Raw genomic sequence first — 20,699 nt, 5'->3', positions numbered from 1 at the left:
ATTTGTGTTTTTAACAAAATCTTTTGTTTAGGATGAAGGGGCGTGTAAAGGGGATAACGTGCAAAAAAATAAAAAGATAACAGTGTCTACAAAATCATGAGAAGCATCCTAGGTCAAAGAAAGGAAAATAGATTGCTAAAATAAAGGAAGAAGTTGCCAAAGAAGAATAATTCAGCCGTGTGTTGAAGAGAAGCATGAATGCTTGATATTTATTGACATGTCAAGTGCAGATTGTTTGTAAATGTTTAAAATAGTTTTTTTTCCCAATGGTCAAGTGTGTTAAATGGGCCTTTGGGCCCTAGGGTTTCATAGTTTTGCCTATAAATACCCCTCTTAACTTCTTCCTCTCTCTCTTCACCTTGATCTAAACTCTTTTTCATTCTCTCATAGCCATAGGCTGCCCAATTTCTTGCACAACCGAAATCAAGAGCAGCCATATTGTAAGCTTTTGATTTCCTCTTTTTTTTACAAGGTTTTTGCCTATTTCATTAAATAAAAATCATTGCATATTTTAATTTATTGTTTTCTTGGTCTCTTTAATTTCGTGCATGATCATGTAAATATGTATGTTATGTAACACGGATACAATAATAGAAAGTTCAAAATCAAAACAAAGATATAGACGAAATATGATTAAAAAATAAGTACCCTTTACATCTTTGACTTTGTATTTTTGGTTTTCTACCTTTCCCACCTCCTCTTTGGCTGAAATTTTATATGCATGTTAATTACTATATTTTTTAAAACATATAAAAATTTCAGAACTTTCTGAACTGTTTTGACAAGTATATAAATTGAAAAACCGAAACTGACCCAAAACTTGCATGTTTTCATTTTTTTCATTTGTAATTTTTTATTCTTAGCTTTGCACATATCACGTTTAGGTGAATTGTTTTAGGAATGTTATTTGATGTAAATAGAATAACATATAAAATAAATTATACAATTCTAAATAGTTTTGCTTGAAAAATAAAAATAATATAAAAGAAGTGATCAAAATATGCATGTTCTTAATTGTAAATATTGATCTTGAATATTTTGTGTGACCATTGGGTGAAATCTTGGGTGAAATCTTATATTTATGTTATATTGTTATAAATTATTGTTTAATATTAGTTTTGACCAAAATATTATGAGTTTTTGTCTTGTCTCAGGTTACTTGGTTGTGTTGTTTGAATTTTAAGGTCGTCCTACCAAAAAGAATGGCCAATGCTGCTGCCGACGCTTTTCCAGCGACGCTTCTGATCCCAAAATAATTCCAGCAATTGAAGAATTACAGCGACGCTCCACTGCCGATGTTTTGAGTTCTTTCTCATGGCTAAACTTGCTGATGACGCTTCCCAGGCGACGCATGCTGCAGTCTTCAGCTTTTCCTTTTTTTTTGTTTATTTGTTTCTTTAAAAATTTTTTTGCATTTTAGATTTAGGTTTATTTTTGTTTGACATTTTTTTTTGTTTTTGCTTAGTTAAGAGTTTGTGGCTTGTTTGATCCTAGGTTAGAATTTTCTTTAGACATAGGACTTTTTTTTTTATTTTATTATTATTTTTATTTAAATAAAAAAACCCCAAAATAGTAAAATTTTAGACCTTTAAATAATTCACTAAAGTTTCTTAAAAATTCATCTAGATTTAGGCAATTAATTTTTGATTAATAACTTGCCTAGTTTTGATTTTTATGATAACTTTATGTGTGAATTATTTGCTCTCGTTTTCTTTTATCTTTGCTTATTTGTTTATCTCATGCAAACCCATTAAATGTTTAAAATGGAAAATCCTAAAATGTAAAGCGTAAGAATGTTTTAAAGAAAGACCAAAATTAATTAGTAGAGACCTTAGGGGCGTTGTGGGACATAGCGTCTAAAAAACCCTTTCCCACACGTAACCAAACGCCGAACTCACATCTCTTAAATTCCTAATTTTTGAAATTAGGTGGCGACTCTCTAGTCGTGAGGTTAATTAATACTGAAAAAAAGTTAAAAAAGGCCTATGACATACTTCCCATTAAAAAACTCTCAATCTCTCCCAGATTCGACGGGAAGGTAAGATATGGAGTTGTCTATAAAACCTCGTTTTTAAAACTTAAATTTTTTCAACATTAAAATAAATCCCCCTCACGTTTTCAAAAAAATAATTTTTTTAAAGAGTGTCCCAGAATTTTCAAACTAGTCGATCAAAATTTTTTTTTTTTTTAAAAATCGATCACAACCGAGAGCTCGCTAAAATTTAAATAAGTCACTGAGGGCTTTACATAGTTCTCGCTGATAACTGTTATTTCCGAGAACTTTTGATTTCTGCTCTCGCTGAGGTTGTAATTAATAATTTTTCCGAGGGAACCCTTAACACCCTCGTAGATATATTTAATTTAACTCTAAATCGATTCTTTCTTTCTTTCTTATTTCTTCTTTCTTCTTTCTCACTTCTGGCACCGATCCGACATCCGCAAACCGCGCGCCTGATTCTGTCGCCGTCCAGATTCCGTCATCATCGCCGTCCCGATTCCGCGAACCGCCTGATTCCGTCGCCGTCCAGATTCCGTTATCGTCGCCGTCAAGAATTGAACAGACTTGTTCTATCGCGCGCCTCTTTCGCTTCGCGCCTCTTTTCGTCCCAGATTGTTGATGCCGTTGATTCTCCCATTGTTATTGTCAAACGCGTCGTTGCTGCTGTTGATTCTCCAGATATTGCCGAAAAGGTTAGTTCTCCCCTTCTTATTATCGATAGAAACACTTAAATTGGGATCTATTGTTAAGCTTGAGTGTTTATTTACAGCTTAAATGTTCAATTTGTTGGTCATTTTGTGTTTATTTAAGCTTGAGTGTTTATTTACCGCTACAGTTGAATATGCAGCTTAAATGTTCAATTTGTTGCTATAATTTGTTAGCTTTAGTATTGTAGCTCTATGCTGTAATTTGGTAGTGTTTATTTACAGCTTAAATGTTAGTTGAAAATGCACCCTACTTTGGTAGGGTAAGATCCGAATAAAGCTTTCTGTCAAAAAAAAAACAAATATCTTGATCGTATATGAAAATCATGTTTTTATTTTTCATATTAAATATATTTTATTATAAATGCTACTTGTAGACACTTTCTTAGAGAAGATCTTGGTCATTTTGTGTTTGTAATTGGGGTATTTGATTCCAGGTCGATTCATTGTCAGCTTCCCGATTCTAGGTCGATTCCTCGACAGGTTCCCAATTTCAGGTACTCCCTAATTCATTTATATATATTAATTAAAATTATACCCGATTCCTTGATGTTGAAACCAAATTAAGGGTCTTTCCAGACTATAAACATTGATGTTTGTCTGCCTTCATTAGATATATTGTTTGCATGCCTGCTGGATTTACATTGATTTAAGAATTTATATTAGATATGTTTTTCTGTCCTTCATTAGATATGCTAGAAATAAAACTAAATGTTTGTCTTCATTATAGATATGTTAGATATTAAAAAATCTGATATGTATTTTAGTGATATTTGGACTATATAAGATGTATGTTTTTTCTTGTAACACAATATTGACATTATTGATGTTAAATTGTGTTACTAAATTATTTCCACTAAGTTTAAAATATCTTAACATTTCAAATGATTGAGATTAATTAATTTCTAATATTCTTTTCAATATAACCTTAATTTGGTGTTAAGAAATCTAATCGACGTTTGAAAATGAAAATTCCAGACAAAAGTTGGATACTCCTACGTCGAAATCATCCACAATATATGAAAGCCGTTGAACAATTTCTAAACTTTGCTAAATACTCTAATGTAAGGAAAAATATTGCTTGTACTTGCGTTAAATGTGCAAATCGAAACTATGAGAGTGTTAATATTGTGAAGACACATCTAATTATACACAGTATAAGAATAAACTACGATTTTTGGTGTTTTCACGATATTATCGACGTCTGTAATAATAATTGTATGCTTTACCGTAAGTAGGATAATGATCTTCAACGTTGTAAGGTGTGTAGCACCTTGAGATGGAAGATTGATAAGTCAAGTAGTACAGTTCGGAAAAACAGAATGGAAAACACATTCCAACTAAGGTGTTACGTTATTTTCCATTGACACCAAAGTTGCAAAGGTTATACATGTCTTCAAAAACGACTCCACTAATGAGATGGCACAAAGATAGTCGGCTAAACGACGAATTCTTGAGGCATCCTACAGATTCTATGACTTGAAAGTCGTTTGATGAACACTACACTAATTTCTCTTCAGAGCCTCGAAACGTAAGAATTTGTTTGGCTAGTGATGGGTTTCAGCCATTTATTAATGGAAAACAATCGTACATCATTTGGTCGGTTGTTCTAATACCTTATAATGTACCATCCACGATATGCATGTACTCAAGTAATTTAATGTTATTTATGTTGATTCACAGTCTTAAGAGTCCCGGTAATGCGATTGATATTTTTCTACAACCGTTAATTGAGGAATTGCAGGCCTTATGACATACAGGTGCAGAAGCATAAAGGACATGTCTAGGAAGATCGACGATCCCTAAAGGAGAAACGATCTCAGAGGAGAAACGATCTCCTCGAGGCGGGTGGTTCTAATGAGCCAGATGACACACCCGATCATGTAGATCCGACGTTATCGGAGGTTGAGATGATGACAACATCATCCTCCCAGCCTGAAGGTATAAGTTATAATCTTTGAATATAAAAATTCATTTACTAATGTTGTATAATTCTTTTGTAGGTTCTACATCAAAGAGAAAGTGTCGGGGGTAAAAATAAGAACACGACCCTCTCGAAGTTGAGCCCGGGTGAGAAAATAACAATAGAATTCTTGCCAAATGGGAGACTATGTTGCAATAACGACACGTCATTGTGCAGACATATTGGGATTGTGGTTCGGGACCCGACTGTGATATCACATCATCTGCTGCATTGGTCAGACTTGAGCTCCATCGACATAGAGCATCTTTGGAAGTCGGTAACGGTAAGTGTTAATATCTTATTGTATTAACTTTCATTCTCTAATACATAATAATAATTAATCTCGTGTCTTTGTAGAATCGTTTTAAGGCAGTGCCGGAACATATTGAGTATTATTGGAAATATATAATGGAGTATGTTAAGGTGGTTTGGGATAGGTATAGATGTGATATCAACCGGAATCATGTTAAAGCTCATGATGGGGATATAGCAGCTATCAAAGCACACAAACCAAATGAATATACGAAAGATGATTGAAATTACATTTTGGATCGTCATTTTCTTCGAGACGATTTTCGGGTGAATCTTTAAATTCTAAACTTTTTACATCTTGTTTATAATGTAATTAAGTATTAATTGATGTTTTCAAAAATAGGTAAGAAGTGAGCATAATTCACAAAATAGGAAGAATCTTCGAATGATACATAATGTAGGGAGTGTGTCATTCTCTCCAGTGGCAGCAAAAATGGTAAGTATATTTATTCAAGAGTCATTATAATATGTTAACTATATTTTGATAATTAAGTAATGAGTCTCTAATCTCATAATTTTTTAAAAATAAGTTTGGACTAATTATATTTTTTTATAATAAATTGTTAATTAGGTCATTAATTAACCTAAAAAGTTAAAGATTTTTATTACGAAAAATTCTCTTTTTTCAACACATATATAAATCTATTAATAACAATATTATTGTCTAACCTAATTCTAGTTAGGACAACATTTCTTTATTCATTAATTCATATTATTTAGAAATAATTTTATAAATACATAACATTGTATAGTCATTAATATTATAAAATTTTACTTACATTTTTGTCCGGTAACCTCCTAATAGTATATATTAACATTATTTTTATAATATTATTTTTTAAACATAAAAATTAGAATTGAATTATAATTATATAGTTTCCAAACCTAATCTATGAATTTAATTGTAATTCAATATCAATTATTGTAAATTTGGAATTGAAATTTCAATGTTATTCATCCAAATAACTTTATGGAAAAAATTCGCAATCCTCTCTTCAATCTCAAACTGATCCTTATGTCTTTTCGGTCATTTTGGTAGGTCTCTTAACTAATTTGGTTAATTGTAATCAAACTTCTGTTTCTGGAATGAACTCATGTTTTTCGAGAAGTTTTGTTATCGCGGCAGGTTGAGCTTCGGAGGAAGTTGAAGTCTATATGAACCGGGTTGGATTCGCTCATGCTTCGTTTGGCCATGGATAGTTAGTTAAATGTAGCTTATGTTTTATTAGTTTGATTGATAAACTTACCAACTCAATTGACTAAGACTATGATTGATATTCATACTTTTGTTTAATATAAATAAATAAAAAGTGGACATTTATAAAGAGTATATAATGATAAAAAAAAATTAATATTTCAACTAATAGATTAAAGGATCAATGATTCACATGATAGAAAAAAAAATTATTGTGTTGAAATTATTTGAAACAATTTAACTCTTAAACCAAAATAAAATAATAATACTAAATCCAAAAAACATCAATACACAATAGCTTCAATTAAAAAACTTCCATGCTAATTGTAAGATACACATGTATCAAATAAAGTCTTTAACTTGAAGCTTAACATTCAAAAAATAAAAAACAAATTAGAATATGTTTATGTATAGTTCTATCAGCACAGCACGAGAATGGAACATTCCTCCAAATTAAAAACTAAAAAAAAATTACAATTATCTAAAAACTATATCATAATTATCACAATCCACTCCAATGTTTTCTCGGATTCTTAAGATATTTAGAGAAAAACGGAGACCTCATCTTGTCGTCTTCATTTAGCACCGAGTTATGACCAAAAGCAAAAGAGTCGAGTAATTCTTCGTTTAGAATTTTTTCTACACAAAGAAGTAACAAATTAATATAAAATTTAACAACATAATAAATAGGTAAATAAAAATAAACTAAAGAAAAAACCACTCACCCCAAATTGACATATTTGATGTATCTCCAGAATAGTTCTTTCCCAATAATGCATGCTCCTGTTGTGAAGTTGACATTTGATCATCGTGGGTTCTCTTTCGACTAGGCATACAACTTGACTGTAGATTTTGGGATGCGGGTGATTGGGAAAGATTCTCGAATTGTGGCAAATGAAAAGGATCTTGAGGTTGGATTGAAGGGAGCTCTGGAAAATAATTCTGAGAAGATGATGATGATGGCAAATTTTGATCAAGTGGTTGATTTAATGAAGACAAAGTATTGGCAACAATATGAGCCATCTCAAAAGGATCATTAGAAGAGGAAGTAAGACCATGATCAATATTTTCCAAATTGTCAATAATCTGATCAAGTGGTTGCTGTAATGAAGAGAAACTATTGTCGTCAACAATAGGACTAGGAGGCTTATACTGGAATGAAGGGAGGAGGTCTGGATGATTACGATCCACTGGAAAAGCATCAGCAGCAGCAGCATAAGAAGATGAAGGAGGCGCAAATTGGAATGAATGGAAGTATAATGAGTTATGATGAATATCATTGAGATTAGGTAGATGTTGAAATGAAGAGAACATATTATGAGCAGCAGCAACAGTACTACTAGGCGGCGGTAATTGGAATGATTGGAGGCCTGAATTCTGAGCTACCTGCTGGAAAGCATGGTAAGAATAGGAAGGAAGATGATGATTAGTACTAGTATTGTTTCCAAAACCGTCAATCATCAGCTTTGGCGATGGTCGAAATGATGATTGAAGATTTGAAGAAGAAGAAGCAGCAGGAGGAGGCCTAGGATAAGAAGAAGAAGAAGAAGCAACATGAGGAGGAGGAGGCCTAGGATAATAAGAAGAAGAAGATAATGCAGGAGGAAAGTTAAGAAGAAGTGAAGAAGGGCTACTGCTGCTGAAGTTGTCATAGTTGTTGAATTTGATACTACTACTAGGATAAGGATAATTGTTGTTGAACTTGACAGTAGTAGGTATCATATTCATTTGGTTCTTCTCTTCATTTAATAATTCTTGAACTACCTCAGGCGGATAAAGTGGTAGGCCACGACGCTCACAACTTTTGATTCGAGTGTTCCAAAAGTTCTTAATATCGTTATCTGTTCTTCCAGGAACCTGGGAGGAATTATATAATTATATAATTAAGAAGTTATTATTATTATTATTATAGTTTGAATTCAAGAGAACTTAATTATAATATTACCTTTTCTGCTATGCGGGACCATTTATTTCCGATCCTAGCATGAAGACGAACGATCGTCTCTATTTCATTGGCGGTTAACGGACCTTTCTTCAATTCGGGTCTTAAATGGTTTACCCACCTTAACCTGCATGATTTAGCGCACCGGTTGAGTCCACATTCGTTCTCAACCGTGTTCCAGCTGGACTCCTCCCCATGCTTGCGGATGTAATCAGCTAGAACTTCGTCTTCTTCTTCTGTCCATGTTCCTTTTTTCAATCCAACTTCTTTTTCTTTTTCTTCAGATTTCACCATTATTAATGTTGATTTCCCCGACGACGACATATTTATTTATTTTGATTCCTTTTCATATTAATTCAAAAACTTATTACATTCATTATTATTCATACATACATACATAATTAATTATTAAGTAACAGACAAAAATAAAAATATACCCGTTAACGGATTCAATTTGTAAGCGATTCTTTTTCCTTTTCTTCTTGAATGACGATGATTATTATGATCGAGATGAACTAGTTCTTAACCAAGACACAAGAAATCATAAAACATTCACTATTTATTTCAATTTTAAGCGGGAATTACCACTTATATCTTTATTTAAATTTTCTACTAATATTAATCTCCTATCTTATCTCAATTAAAAATTATTTATCTCCTATCTTATCTCTATTATTCAAAATTATAATATTTTTTTTCCTAAGCTTTTATTATTTTTAAAAAAATATTTAATTTTATATTTGAAAATTATTTATCTCCTATATTATCTCAAATATTTATAATTTTATTAATTTATAATATATAACTAAAATTTTATTATCTTTATAAAAAAATGTTTTAACTTTATAGATATTGTTTTAAAATTTATATCACTTTTATTTCATTCAAAATTATAAAATATTTTAATATTATTTTTTTATTTACACCTAAGGCACGTGTTTTGTTATAGGTAAGTTTAACACTATTGGGTTATGTTCGTTGACAAGTACTAACTTGTAGATATAGTATAATAATATTAACAGGAAATTAGATGTTCTGTTTGGTTAAAGTATTTTATATTAACAGTCAGGGGCGGAACCAGGATAAAAAATTACCTGGGGCTGACTCCAACTTGCATCTTAGATTTAACTTTTTATATTCCGTTTTTTTTTTCAATAAAATTTCCACGATTATTCAAAGATGGAGACTCGTCATGCACTCTTAATGCACACGCTTGCAAAGTGAGCCACCGAATGTTTTCAATAGTTGTTGTAAGCCGTAATCTGTTATATTGTTTTTCATCTGAATACTATGCATTCAGTACTTTGTCAATATGACAAGGATATTCATTAGATTATCAAGATATTCAACTGCCCTATTATGTGGTGAAATATTACATCCTATATGCATAACAAAAGAACATTTATCCTCATCATTAACTCGCTTTCAATATTTGAATTCATCTATTGTAAATGTAGGTTTTTGGGGTTGTTTATGTTCAAACAATAAAATGGAAAACAAAAAGAAGCATCTTTCAAAGGAGAGTATTCTAACCAAGTAAATTTCTTAAACTAATGACTTTGGAACCGTCGATTTTGATTTCCAAATTTGGTCGGCGGGTACTCATCCTTAATAGGTTGATATGCTCTCATCTTATATAAGCTCGTCTAATTTCATCCATTTTATTAAAAGAATATTTCCATATCGGAATACGTAATGCTGAATCAAGTTTAAGAGAACTTACATCAACATCAATTCTAAGAGATTTGTTAGGTTTTTGAGCAGGGATATCAAATTCTTTATTTAAATACCGAATCAAACCAATGTAATTATTTTAACTTGTTTATTAATATTAATTTATATTTTCTTATAAATTTTTTAAATAGTTTAAAATTAAGAAATATAAAACACTATTATTATTTTAATTTTTATATTAATTAAAATTATTAGAAAATATTGTTAGTATAAAATAAAATCATTTATAGATAAGGCCAGGATTTGATCCTTGGACCTCATGTTCAGAGTTTAGTCCTATAGCCAACTAGGCTAAGAGTCATTTGTCAAATTTATATATAATATTTTGTTTTAAGATTTTAATTTAGGTGGGGCTGTAGCCCACCCTAACCCATGTGTGGCTCCGCCCCTGTTAACAGTATTAAATGTTATATAACTTATACAAACCAGTTACAAAGAATGATAAAAAAATGTTTCCATATTTACCCTTACATTTTTATTATCTTAAATTTTTATTATCTTTGAAACCTCTGTTATCTAAAACTTCGTCCACCTCTTTGCCTCTCTAATACTTTCTCATTTTTCATTCATCTTTCTCTCATTGAAACCCTTTTTCTCCATGGCTTTCATCTAAACTCATATTTAAGAGCATAGATTCAGATAAGATTAAGTAATAATAAAAAAACACATAAATAGAGAAATAAAAAAAAATTAAGTAAATATTAATTTAACAATTAAATTAAATTTATATAAATATAAAGGGCAAAAATGTCTTTTACATTTTATACAACATTTTTATATTACCAATCAAACACAAAATTATAAAATTTATACCATTTATACACTCTTATACTTTCAACCAAATACAAATAACATATATAATTTATACCTCTTAATACCCCTTTACAATTTATAATCACTACAATTAATACATATATATAACTAATACTTAATAACAAATGCTACATTGATATATAAACTATACCAATAGTGTTTTTATACGGTATTGATATTTGTTAAGATTTTATCTTTATATAATTTATAAGGTATTTGTTATAAAATTGTAACTAGTACTCTTAAATATAACAATTTTCTTATATCACTTAATTTTTAATTTATCATTATATCTTTTATTAATATTATATACAACTTATTATTATATAATATATTAAATATATTTTATTTATTTTTAATATTATTTATTATACATAATTATTTTTAATATATATTTTTTTAATTGATTCAATATTTTAATTAAAAAATATATATTTATTTTTATAACGATAATTTTATTAATTATAATTTTATATATTATAAATAATATTAATTATTTTAAGTTTATTTTATTATTTTACAGAATGGATGTTTTATTCTGGTTTTGGTCTAAGGCCTTCGTAATTATACATAAAGGAGGGATCCAGTCTAATAATTGACGTACGAGAATAGAAGCAGCTCCAGCCCAATTCCGATTAATTCGAATATTTTATTGTTTGTATTTGATTTCTCATCACGCTTTCATCGGATTTACTCTTATTTTTCATTCTTTGATCAGAAATTACGATATTTATCATCGTTACAAAGTTAGTTGTTACATCTCATGCCCTTCGAAACCCCGACAATTGCTTCGCCCGATTTTAAACCCAAATTATAAATTTCATTTTAATTTAAAATCCCAAAGTCTGTTTGATTTGTTCATTCAACCAACCAACTTCTCTAATTAATTTATCCAAGAAAAATTTTACTTATCAAAATTATTATTCTTGACTAGAATTTATAGAATTCAAATATACTTGTAAATAAAAATGGATTTAGAGATAACCTAAAAATATTTTAAAAATAAATATCAGTATTTTAAATAATTTAAATTTATTTTTAAGGAATAAATAAATATTTAATTATTTATTTAGATATTTTAAATGTAAGAAATGAAGAAAAGAAATCAAAACTGACCCTAAAAAAATTATTTTTTGTGTTTTTGTTGTAAAAGTTATTTTTTAATTTTTAATTGCAAGTATAAGGACACCTAATTGTAACTCACAATTTATAAGATTTTCAAATAAATTATGAGTCTTTAAATTATATATACAAAAATTATAGACTCTTAAGGGATAAAAATAAAATAAATAATTATTTCGGGAATATCATGATATTGGTTAAACTCTAGAATAATTAAAATTCGGGCTAAAAAAACAAAGTAATTAAAATATGGTCCACAAATATTTATTTTGAACAAATTTAATATTTATAAAGTTCAAAATAATTAAAAATTCAAATAATGATAAAATAAGTTATTATTTTGAATAAATATTGTATTCATAAAATTTAAAATAATTAGAAATTTAAGCTAATAATTATTTTGGATAAATATTGTGTTCATGAAATTCAAAATAATTAAAAATTTAAGCTAAAAATAATTATTTTGGATAAATATTTTATTCATACCATCCAAAATAATTAAAAATTTAAAACAATAATAATTATTTTAAAAAATATTTTATTTATTATTTCTAAAATAATTAAAATAAAACCCTAAAATACATCAAATAGACTAAAATAAATCTATGTCTATTAATTAATTTTCGTTTTTTTTATATAAAAATAGAAAAAAAAAAGAAAAAGATTAAATGGGCCAAAACTGACACAAATAAATAAAAGCCCAAAAACACGGAGTTAGTCAATTGGTTAAAGGGCCCAACAATAGACCAACAAACAAGGCACACAATGATATAAGATGGAAAGCCCATGCCATGCCCAACACATATTCAAGGTCTACATTTGTCTTCTTTCTCACGTCAAACCATCAACAATCATTTCTATTTTTGTTCAACCAAATAGAAAATTGGAGAAGGGATATGATTACATGGATCCAGGAATTATATTTAGGGTGAATTTAAAAAAAATAAAATAAAATAAAAGTTTTTAGTTGACTTAAAAAAAAAAAATTGAATTTAAGATAATTGAATTTAAAATTGTCACATTAACAAGTAGGTAATTAATATAACTTTTACTAAATTTTTTTCACATAAAACTTTAATTTTTATAATATTTAAAGATATATTTTACATAAAAAACGTCGAATGACTAACTATAACATAAAAATAAATTAAATACTTGTAACACTTTTAAATTTATAAACAAGTTATATATTTATAACTAATAACCATTGAAAATTATGAGATAAAAAATAATTTTGTTTGTCTCAAATATAGATATTTCTATAAAATAAAAATATTTATCTTTTCATTTACCACCTAAAACATCATCTATATGAAAAAATAAATTGTTTATAAAATTTTCTTTTAATCTAATCTTAATCTAAAATAAAATAAAAATAAAAACAAAAACATCTCAAATAATAACTTTATATTTTCTTCAATAATTTAAATATAAATATTAAATTTAATAAGTTGATATATATATTTAGAAAAAATAGAATATAAATAAAAAAAGAACAAAAGTAAAAAAGAAAAGAGAAATGATAAACCCAACGAAACTTCAGCGAAAGCAAGACCCAAGACCACGAATCCTACGTGGCCTGCCACGTGGGTAGGAGAGAGAAAAAAATATTAGAAAACGTTTAAGTTCCCCGTTCCCCCTCTTTCTTCTTTTCATTTCTAATTTCCAGCTACCGTTCTCTTTTTTCTCTGGCGATTTGACTCTCCGCTCCGGCATCCCAGTTTCTTCTGTTTTCTTCATCTTCTTACGATCGAAAATGGTAAGTTTTGAAGCTCTCCTTTGTGTATCTTCACTTCCTTCATTAAGGTTTAGGGTAGGTCCAAGTTCATACTACTCTTCTTTTCAGGCTGGTGTTGGTCCAGGTACATCGCCCGGCAAGACTCCAAAGACTTTAAGGTAAATAAGAATTCTTATCTTTTAGAAACGTAAAAGATTTTGATGATTTTGATATCGGTTAGGGTTTAGCGATTAGGGTTTCACGATAGAAAAATATATAGCGTGGAAACGTTTTTGATATATTATGTCCCGAAAGGTTTATTAGCTGCATATTGTGTCCCGAAAGTATGGTTTCGGGTCCCGAAATGATAGTTTCTTGTCCCGAAAGTGTGGTTTCGGGACCCGAAAAGTCCCGAATGGTGGTTTCTTGTCCTGAAAGTGTGGTTTCGAGACCCAAAAATATAATTTAGGGTTATAATGTTTTTGATATCCATAAAGTGTCCCTGAAATTGGCTGCATATTGTGTCTCGAAAGGCTAGTTTCGGGACCCGAAAGTGTGGTTTCGAGTCCTGAAACCAGCATTTCAGGACACAATATGATGATTTCTTGTCCCGAAACCGTAGTTTCAAGACCTGAATCGGTTCATTTATTTTATTATCTATCTGATTCGTGGTTTTTAAATGCTTATCTTTTGTTTTTGTAGATCAAATAAACGTAAGAGGAATTATATAATTATATAATTAAGAAGTTATTATTATTATTATTATAGTTTGAATTCAAGAGAACTTAATTATATATATATTACCTTTTCTGCTATGCGGGACCATTTATTTCCGATCCTAGCATGAAGACGAACGATCGTCTCTATTTCATTGGCGGTTAACGGACATTTCTTCAATTCGGGCCTTAAATGGTTTACCCACCTTAACATGATTTAGCGATTCTAATTATCGGATTCAATTTGTAAGCGATTCTTTTCATATTAATTCAAAAACTTATTACATTCATACATACATATATAATTAATTATTAAGTAACAGACAAAAATAAAAAAATATATACCCGTCCGATCTAATTATCAGATTCAATTTGTAAGCGATTCTTTTTTCTTTTCTTCTTGAATGGCGATGATTATTATGATTGAGATGAACTAGTTCTTAACCAACAATTAATAATCATAAATAAATAGAAACAAGAAATCATAAAACATTCACTATTTATTTGAATTTTAAGCGGGAATTACCACTTATATTATTTTTGTTTAAATTTTCTACTAATATTAATCTCCTATCTTATCTCAATTAAAAATTATTTATCTCCTATTTATCTCAATTATTCAAAATTATAATTTTTTTTCCTAAGCTTTTATTATTTTTAAAAAAATATTTAATTTTATATTTGAAAATTATTTATCTCCTATATTATCACAAATATTTATAATATTATCTCAAATATTTATAATTTTATTAATTTATAATATATAACTAAAATTTTATTATCTTTATATAAATGTTTAACTTTATATATATATTGTTTTAAAATTTATATGACTTTTATTTTATTTAAAATTATAAAATATTTTAATATTATTTTTGTATTTACATCTAAGGCCCGTTGTTTTGTTATAGTTAAGTATAACACTATTGATATATAAACTATACACAGTGTTTTTATATGGTGTTTGTTAAGATTTTACTATTTATATAAATTTATACCTTTATATAATTTATAATAACTAGTACTCTTAAATATAACACTTTTCTTATATCACTTAATTTTTAATTTATCATTATATCCTTTATTAATATTATATACAACTTATTACTATATAATATATTAAATATATTTTATTTAGTTTTAATATTAATTATTATACATCATTATTTTTAATATATATTTTTTAATTGATTCAATATTTTAATTAAAAAATATATATTTATTTTTATAACGATTAATTATAATTTTATATATTTATATATTATAAATAATATTAATTATTTTAAGTTTATTTTATTATTTTACCATGTTTTATTCTGATTTTTGGTCTAAGGCCTTCCTCATTATACTTAAAGGAGGGATTCAGTCTAATAATTTACTTACGAGAATAGTAGTAGCCCCAGCCCAACCCCGATTAATTCGAATATTTTATTTTTTGTATTTGATTTCTTATCACGCTTTCATCGGATTCACTCTTATTTTTCATTCTTTGATCAGAAGTTACGATATTTATCATCGTTAAAAAGTTAGTTGTTACATCTCAAGCCCTTCGACTTCTCCACTTCGACCCCAGACAATTGCTTCGCCCGATTTTAAACCCAAATTATAAATTTCATTTTAATTTAAAATCCCAAAGTTAGTTTGATTTGTTCATTCAACCAACCAACTTCTCTAATTAATTTATCCAAGAAAAATTTTAATTATCAAAATTATTATTCTTGACTAGAATTTATAGAGTTCAAACATACTTGTAAATAAAAATGGATTTAGAGATAACCTAAAAATATTTTAAAATTAAATATCAGTATTTTAAATAATTTAAATTTATTTTTAAGGAATAAATAAATATTTAATTATTTATTTAGATATTTTAAATGTAAGAAATGAAGAAGAGAAATCAAAGCTGACCCTAAGAAAAATATTTTTTTGTGTTTTTGTTGTAAAAGTTATTTTTTAATTTTTAATTGCAAGTATAAAGAAACCTAATTTTAACCCACAATCTATAAGATTTTCAAATAAATTATGAGTCTTTAAATTATATATACACAAATTATAGACTCTTAAGGGATAAAAATAAAATAAATAATTATTTCGGGAATATCATGATATTGGTTAAACTCTAGAATAATTAAAATTCGGGCTAAAAAAATAAAGTAATTAAAATAGGGTCCACAAATATTTATTTTGAACAAATTTAATATTTATAAAGTTCCAAATAATTAAAAATTCAAATAATGATAAAATAAGTTATTATTTTGAATAAATATTGTATTCATACAATTCAAAACAATTAAAAATTTAAGCTAATAAATATTTTGGATAAATATTGTGTTCATAAAATCTAAAATAATTTGAAATTTGAGACAATAATAATTATTTTAAATAAATATTGTGTTCATATAATTCAAAATAATTAAAAATTTAAGCTAAAAATAATTGTTTTGAATAAATATTTTATTCATACCATCCAAAACAATTAAAAATTTAAAACAATAATAATTATTTAAAAAATATTTTATTTATTATTTCTAAAATAATTAAATTAAAACCCTAAAATACATCAAATAGACTAAAATAAATCTATGTCTATTAATTAATTTTCGTGTATTTTTATATAAAAATAGAAAAAAATTAAAAAATTAAATGGGCCAAAACTGACACAAATAAATAAAAGCCAAAAAACACGGTGTTAGTCAATTGGTAAAAGGGCCCAAGAATAGACCAACAAACAAGGCACACAATGATATAAGATGGAAAGCCCATGCCATGCCCAACACATATTCAAGGTCTACATTTGTCTTCTTTCTCACGTCAAAAAATCAACAATAAACAATCATTTCTATATTTGTTCAACCAAATACAAAATTGGAGAAGGGATATGATTACATGGATCCAGGAATTATATTTAGGGGTGAATTTGAAAAAAAAAAAAAAAAATTTAGTTGACTTAAAAAAAATTTAAATTTAAGATAATTGAATTTAAAATTGTAACATTAACAAGTAGGGTAACTAATATAATCTTAACTAAATTTTTTTCACATAAAACTTTAATTTTTATAATATTTGAAGATATACTTTACATAAAAAAAAATGTTGAATGACTAACTCATGTACTATAACATAAAAATAAATTAAATACTTGTAACACTTTTAAATTTATAAACAAGTTATATATTTATAACTAATAACAATTAGAAATTATGAGATAAAAAATAATTTTGTTTGTCTCAAATATAGATAATTTTTATAAAATAAAAATATTTATCTTTTCATTCACCACCTAAAACATCATCTATATGAAAAAATAAATTGTTTATAAAATTTTCTTTAAATCTAATCTTAATCTAAAATAAAATAAAAATAAAAACAAAAACATCTCAAATAATAACTTTATATTTTCTTCAATAATTTAAATTTAAATATTAAATTTAATAAGTTGATATATATATTTAGAAAAAAGAGAATATAAATAAAAAAAGAACAAAAGTAAAAAGAAAAGAGAAAAGAGTACAATCTCCCGGTAATGACCGTATATCTATCGTTATAACACTAATACCGAAAGTTTAGAAAACTTTTGGCATTCGTCGGTATAACGGTTTACGGTAAATCTATTTGGGTATTTCCCGAGAGATTTACGAAATCTCTCAGTTTAAACACTAGGGAAATATCGAAAGTTTTTCGAAAAACTTTCGGTATTTCCCTCGAGTGAAAAATGAGAGATAATAAATAATCTCTCATTATTTTCTCTTGGTACAATAACTTTCGGTTTTTCCCTCGTGTGAAAAATTGAGAGATAATAGATCATCTCTCGGTTCATACAAGGGAAATATCGAAAGTTTTCGAATAACTTTTGGTATTTTACTCGTCTGAAAAACCGAGAGATGATCTATTATCTCTCGGTATTGTCCCTAAAAATGGCTCAAATAGGTCGTCCGTTTTTTACGCAACAAAAACATATACAATACCATTCATAAACAAAAATATCATTATAATTTCAAAATTCTAAACCAAACCTTGTTATCAGCCAAACCAAAACGTATACAAATGTTCAAAAAATAACTACATTATACTAACTAGCTAGGGGTTGAAACTGCCTCATTATGAATGCAATTTGTTGTTTATATTCTTCCATTTGGGCATCTCTTTGCGCCCCCATTTGCACCCAGTCCGCCTCCCTTTGTGCCCTTTCCATATCCCACCTTTGAATTTCTTCTAGTGTCGATGATATTTCTCTCATTTTTGCCATAAGATTTTCATTCTCCTCCAACAACAACCGATCAATGGCTCGTTGAGAATTGTTGTCACTTCGTCGATCCTCTTGAAAGTGTGTGGGCCGGACGCCAAATTCCATACTGATCACTGTCCCATGTAGTTGGCGTCCAAACACTTTCTTTGTCAAGTAAAAGTCAGAGATATCTGGTTCGTTTCTTACTTCTTCCATCTCCGCCTACACATTTGAAATTAATTTTCATTTATATAATCTATATATAATTTTATTAAATTTTCAATTAAAGCCATTTAACTTACGATCTTCTCTTGTGCTCGTACGTCCGAGATCGTGTTGAGGTTTTCTTTTGTAACTTTCAGGTACAGGTCCTCTTGAAAATTTCAACGATAGTGGGTGCCCGTCCTATTTCACACGCCTATTTAAATAAATGATTTATAAAATTAGTAACATTCTTTATATTAAATATTTTAAATAATGTACATACCAAATATTCCTCCACTTGTGAAAAATACTTATGTCTGTATGATGCCGAGAATTTCAAATTATTCTTGTTCTCTACATTTATACCACTATTTCTCTGCATAAAAAAAATAAAATTAGAACTAGTGTTATCAGTTTTTATTTCAATTATGAAAATATCGTACCTTAAATTTATCTGTGAAGTTATGGTGTCTACACACGAACTCCCAATCGACTAGATCGTAGTCTTGTAGGGGATTGACCAGTACCGTTACCCCATCTCCATGATGAACCCGTATATAATCAATGTTCAAATCGGAGTGCCACCTACCCATATTTGTTTGGCGCGTGGAAATCCAGTCGCTCGATATTGATCAATATGACCATATGTACTCTCGAACGGATCCTGAAAAATACAACATTCAAATGTTATAAACTTTTATTTGAATGTTAAATGTATAATAAATTTATCACCGTCATAGCAAGCCAAAGTGACTCCAATTGGTCAACACTCAATGCCTTCCACTTGAGCAGACAATACGAAATGATTGAGGGGGCCCGCACTACCGACCCCAAATGTCTAGACCAGATGCGTCTACCTTCGCCGATTGACCTCCCATCTACCTCTCTGAAACTCAGAGCAATCTTCGACCCCGGTGGCCTCCTCGATATAGTGATATTTTTGTTATTCCCTCGTCTCTTCCTGACGGAAGATTATGCAAAAATAGAAAATTCAATATTATGTGTAAATCAATATAAGTAATATATGTGTAAAAATGTTGTTGATGCATAATCAACATGCTAACTAAGGAATCGGTGGAAAACTGAACTGAGAGGGCAGATGCTGGGCATTAAGATTATCATTCATGTACTTGTATTTGATGAACAACAAGTTGTTTTGTTTCTCTACCGGTTGTTGCATCTTTAAATTTGACCGCTCTGTGTTTCCTAAATGTTTTTAACTTAAATGCTTCTCTTTAAAGCCCTATAGCTCACTTAATTCGGTCTCTTTTCTAATTCGGTTCTATTTTAAACTGCTGCAAAATTACAACGCATTAATGTACCGATTTTAATTACCTTACCACCTAAAATTACCGCTGAAATTTACCGCCAAAAAGTTATCGCCAAAAAGTTACCGCCCTTATTTTGGAGGGAAAGTTTGGCGCCTTTTCAAGGCAGTCGTACGATGACGTGTGACTGTTCAGTGACTCAACCGTCACACTCACCATATATTAAGGCATTTGCACGTTATTTTTAAACACAGCTTATCATCTTCTTGAAATTTCTCTGCCTTTGCATTATCTCTCTACCAAAACTTCTTAGTCTTCCAAATTTCATCATGGAACGAGAGAATGCGTTGTTTGTTCACATTGTTTAGGTTGACTTCGAAGATATCAAGAACAATGGATCGGTCGATGTTCAAAAGGTTATGGAATTTGTCAAAGAATCGGGGTTGGAACATTTTCTTGATGGTCCGTTCGTAGTTTATTAGAGTGCGGTTAAAGAATTTTTCAAGAACGCCAAGATCAAGAAGAGGGTTATTCATACGAAAGTGGCGAAGCCCTTCATCTTCCAACAGAGGGGCGCGATTTCTCAATTGACCTATCAGAAGACGCAACCCTAAGTATTCAAATGATTGTTTCTAACACCAGTGAGCCGGTGCAACTCACTGGGAAGAAAAACTCCATATGGTTCGAATTTTGGCTTCTGTGTGACATCGTGTCTAAGGCACTTCAGGCCAAGAGAGGTAAGTTCGACAGCATCACCCGGTCGAAATTTGAGATGATGGCCGACA

The 20,699-nt window shown here is 28.7% G+C and overlaps 1 protein-coding gene across 1 annotated transcript; it reads right to left on the bottom strand.

The window, feature by feature from the left end:
• Nucleotides 1-6,675: 6,675 nt before the first annotated feature.
• On the bottom strand, nucleotides 6,676-8,409 carry LOC124929929 (transcription factor MYB92-like). Its single transcript, XM_047470308.1, has 4 exons — nucleotides 8,119-8,409; nucleotides 7,876-8,030; nucleotides 6,899-7,698; nucleotides 6,676-6,812 (listed from the first exon to the last, which is right to left on the bottom strand). Exons 1-4 carry the CDS (start codon nucleotides 8,407-8,409, stop codon nucleotides 6,676-6,678), a joined length of 1,383 nt encoding a protein of 460 aa, XP_047326264.1.
• Between the last annotated feature and the right edge of the window lie 12,290 nt (nucleotides 8,410-20,699).

Source organism: Impatiens glandulifera, chromosome 3 (genome assembly GCF_907164915.1).
Source record: "Impatiens glandulifera chromosome 3, dImpGla2.1, whole genome shotgun sequence".
NCBI lineage: Eukaryota > Viridiplantae > Streptophyta > Magnoliopsida > Ericales > Balsaminaceae > Impatiens > Impatiens glandulifera.
Note: the sequence above shows the minus strand (reverse complement) of the source record. Positions and strands in the feature narration are given on the sequence as shown.

Excerpts from the sequence above, each read along its gene's own strand:
- LOC124929929 (XM_047470308.1), bottom strand. The coding sequence starts at position 8,409 with ATGGTGAAATCTGAAGAAAAAGAAAAAGAAGTTGGATTGAAAAAAGGA. Across the intron at positions 7,699-7,875 it reads ATGATACCTACTACTGTCAA|GCCTCCTCCTGCTGCTTCTT; the intron begins GTTCAACAACAA and ends TTCTTATCCTAG. Across the intron at positions 6,813-6,898 it reads ATCAAATATGTCAATTTGGG|AAAAAATTCTAAACGAAGAA; the intron begins GTGAGTGGTTTT and ends TTCTTTGTGTAG.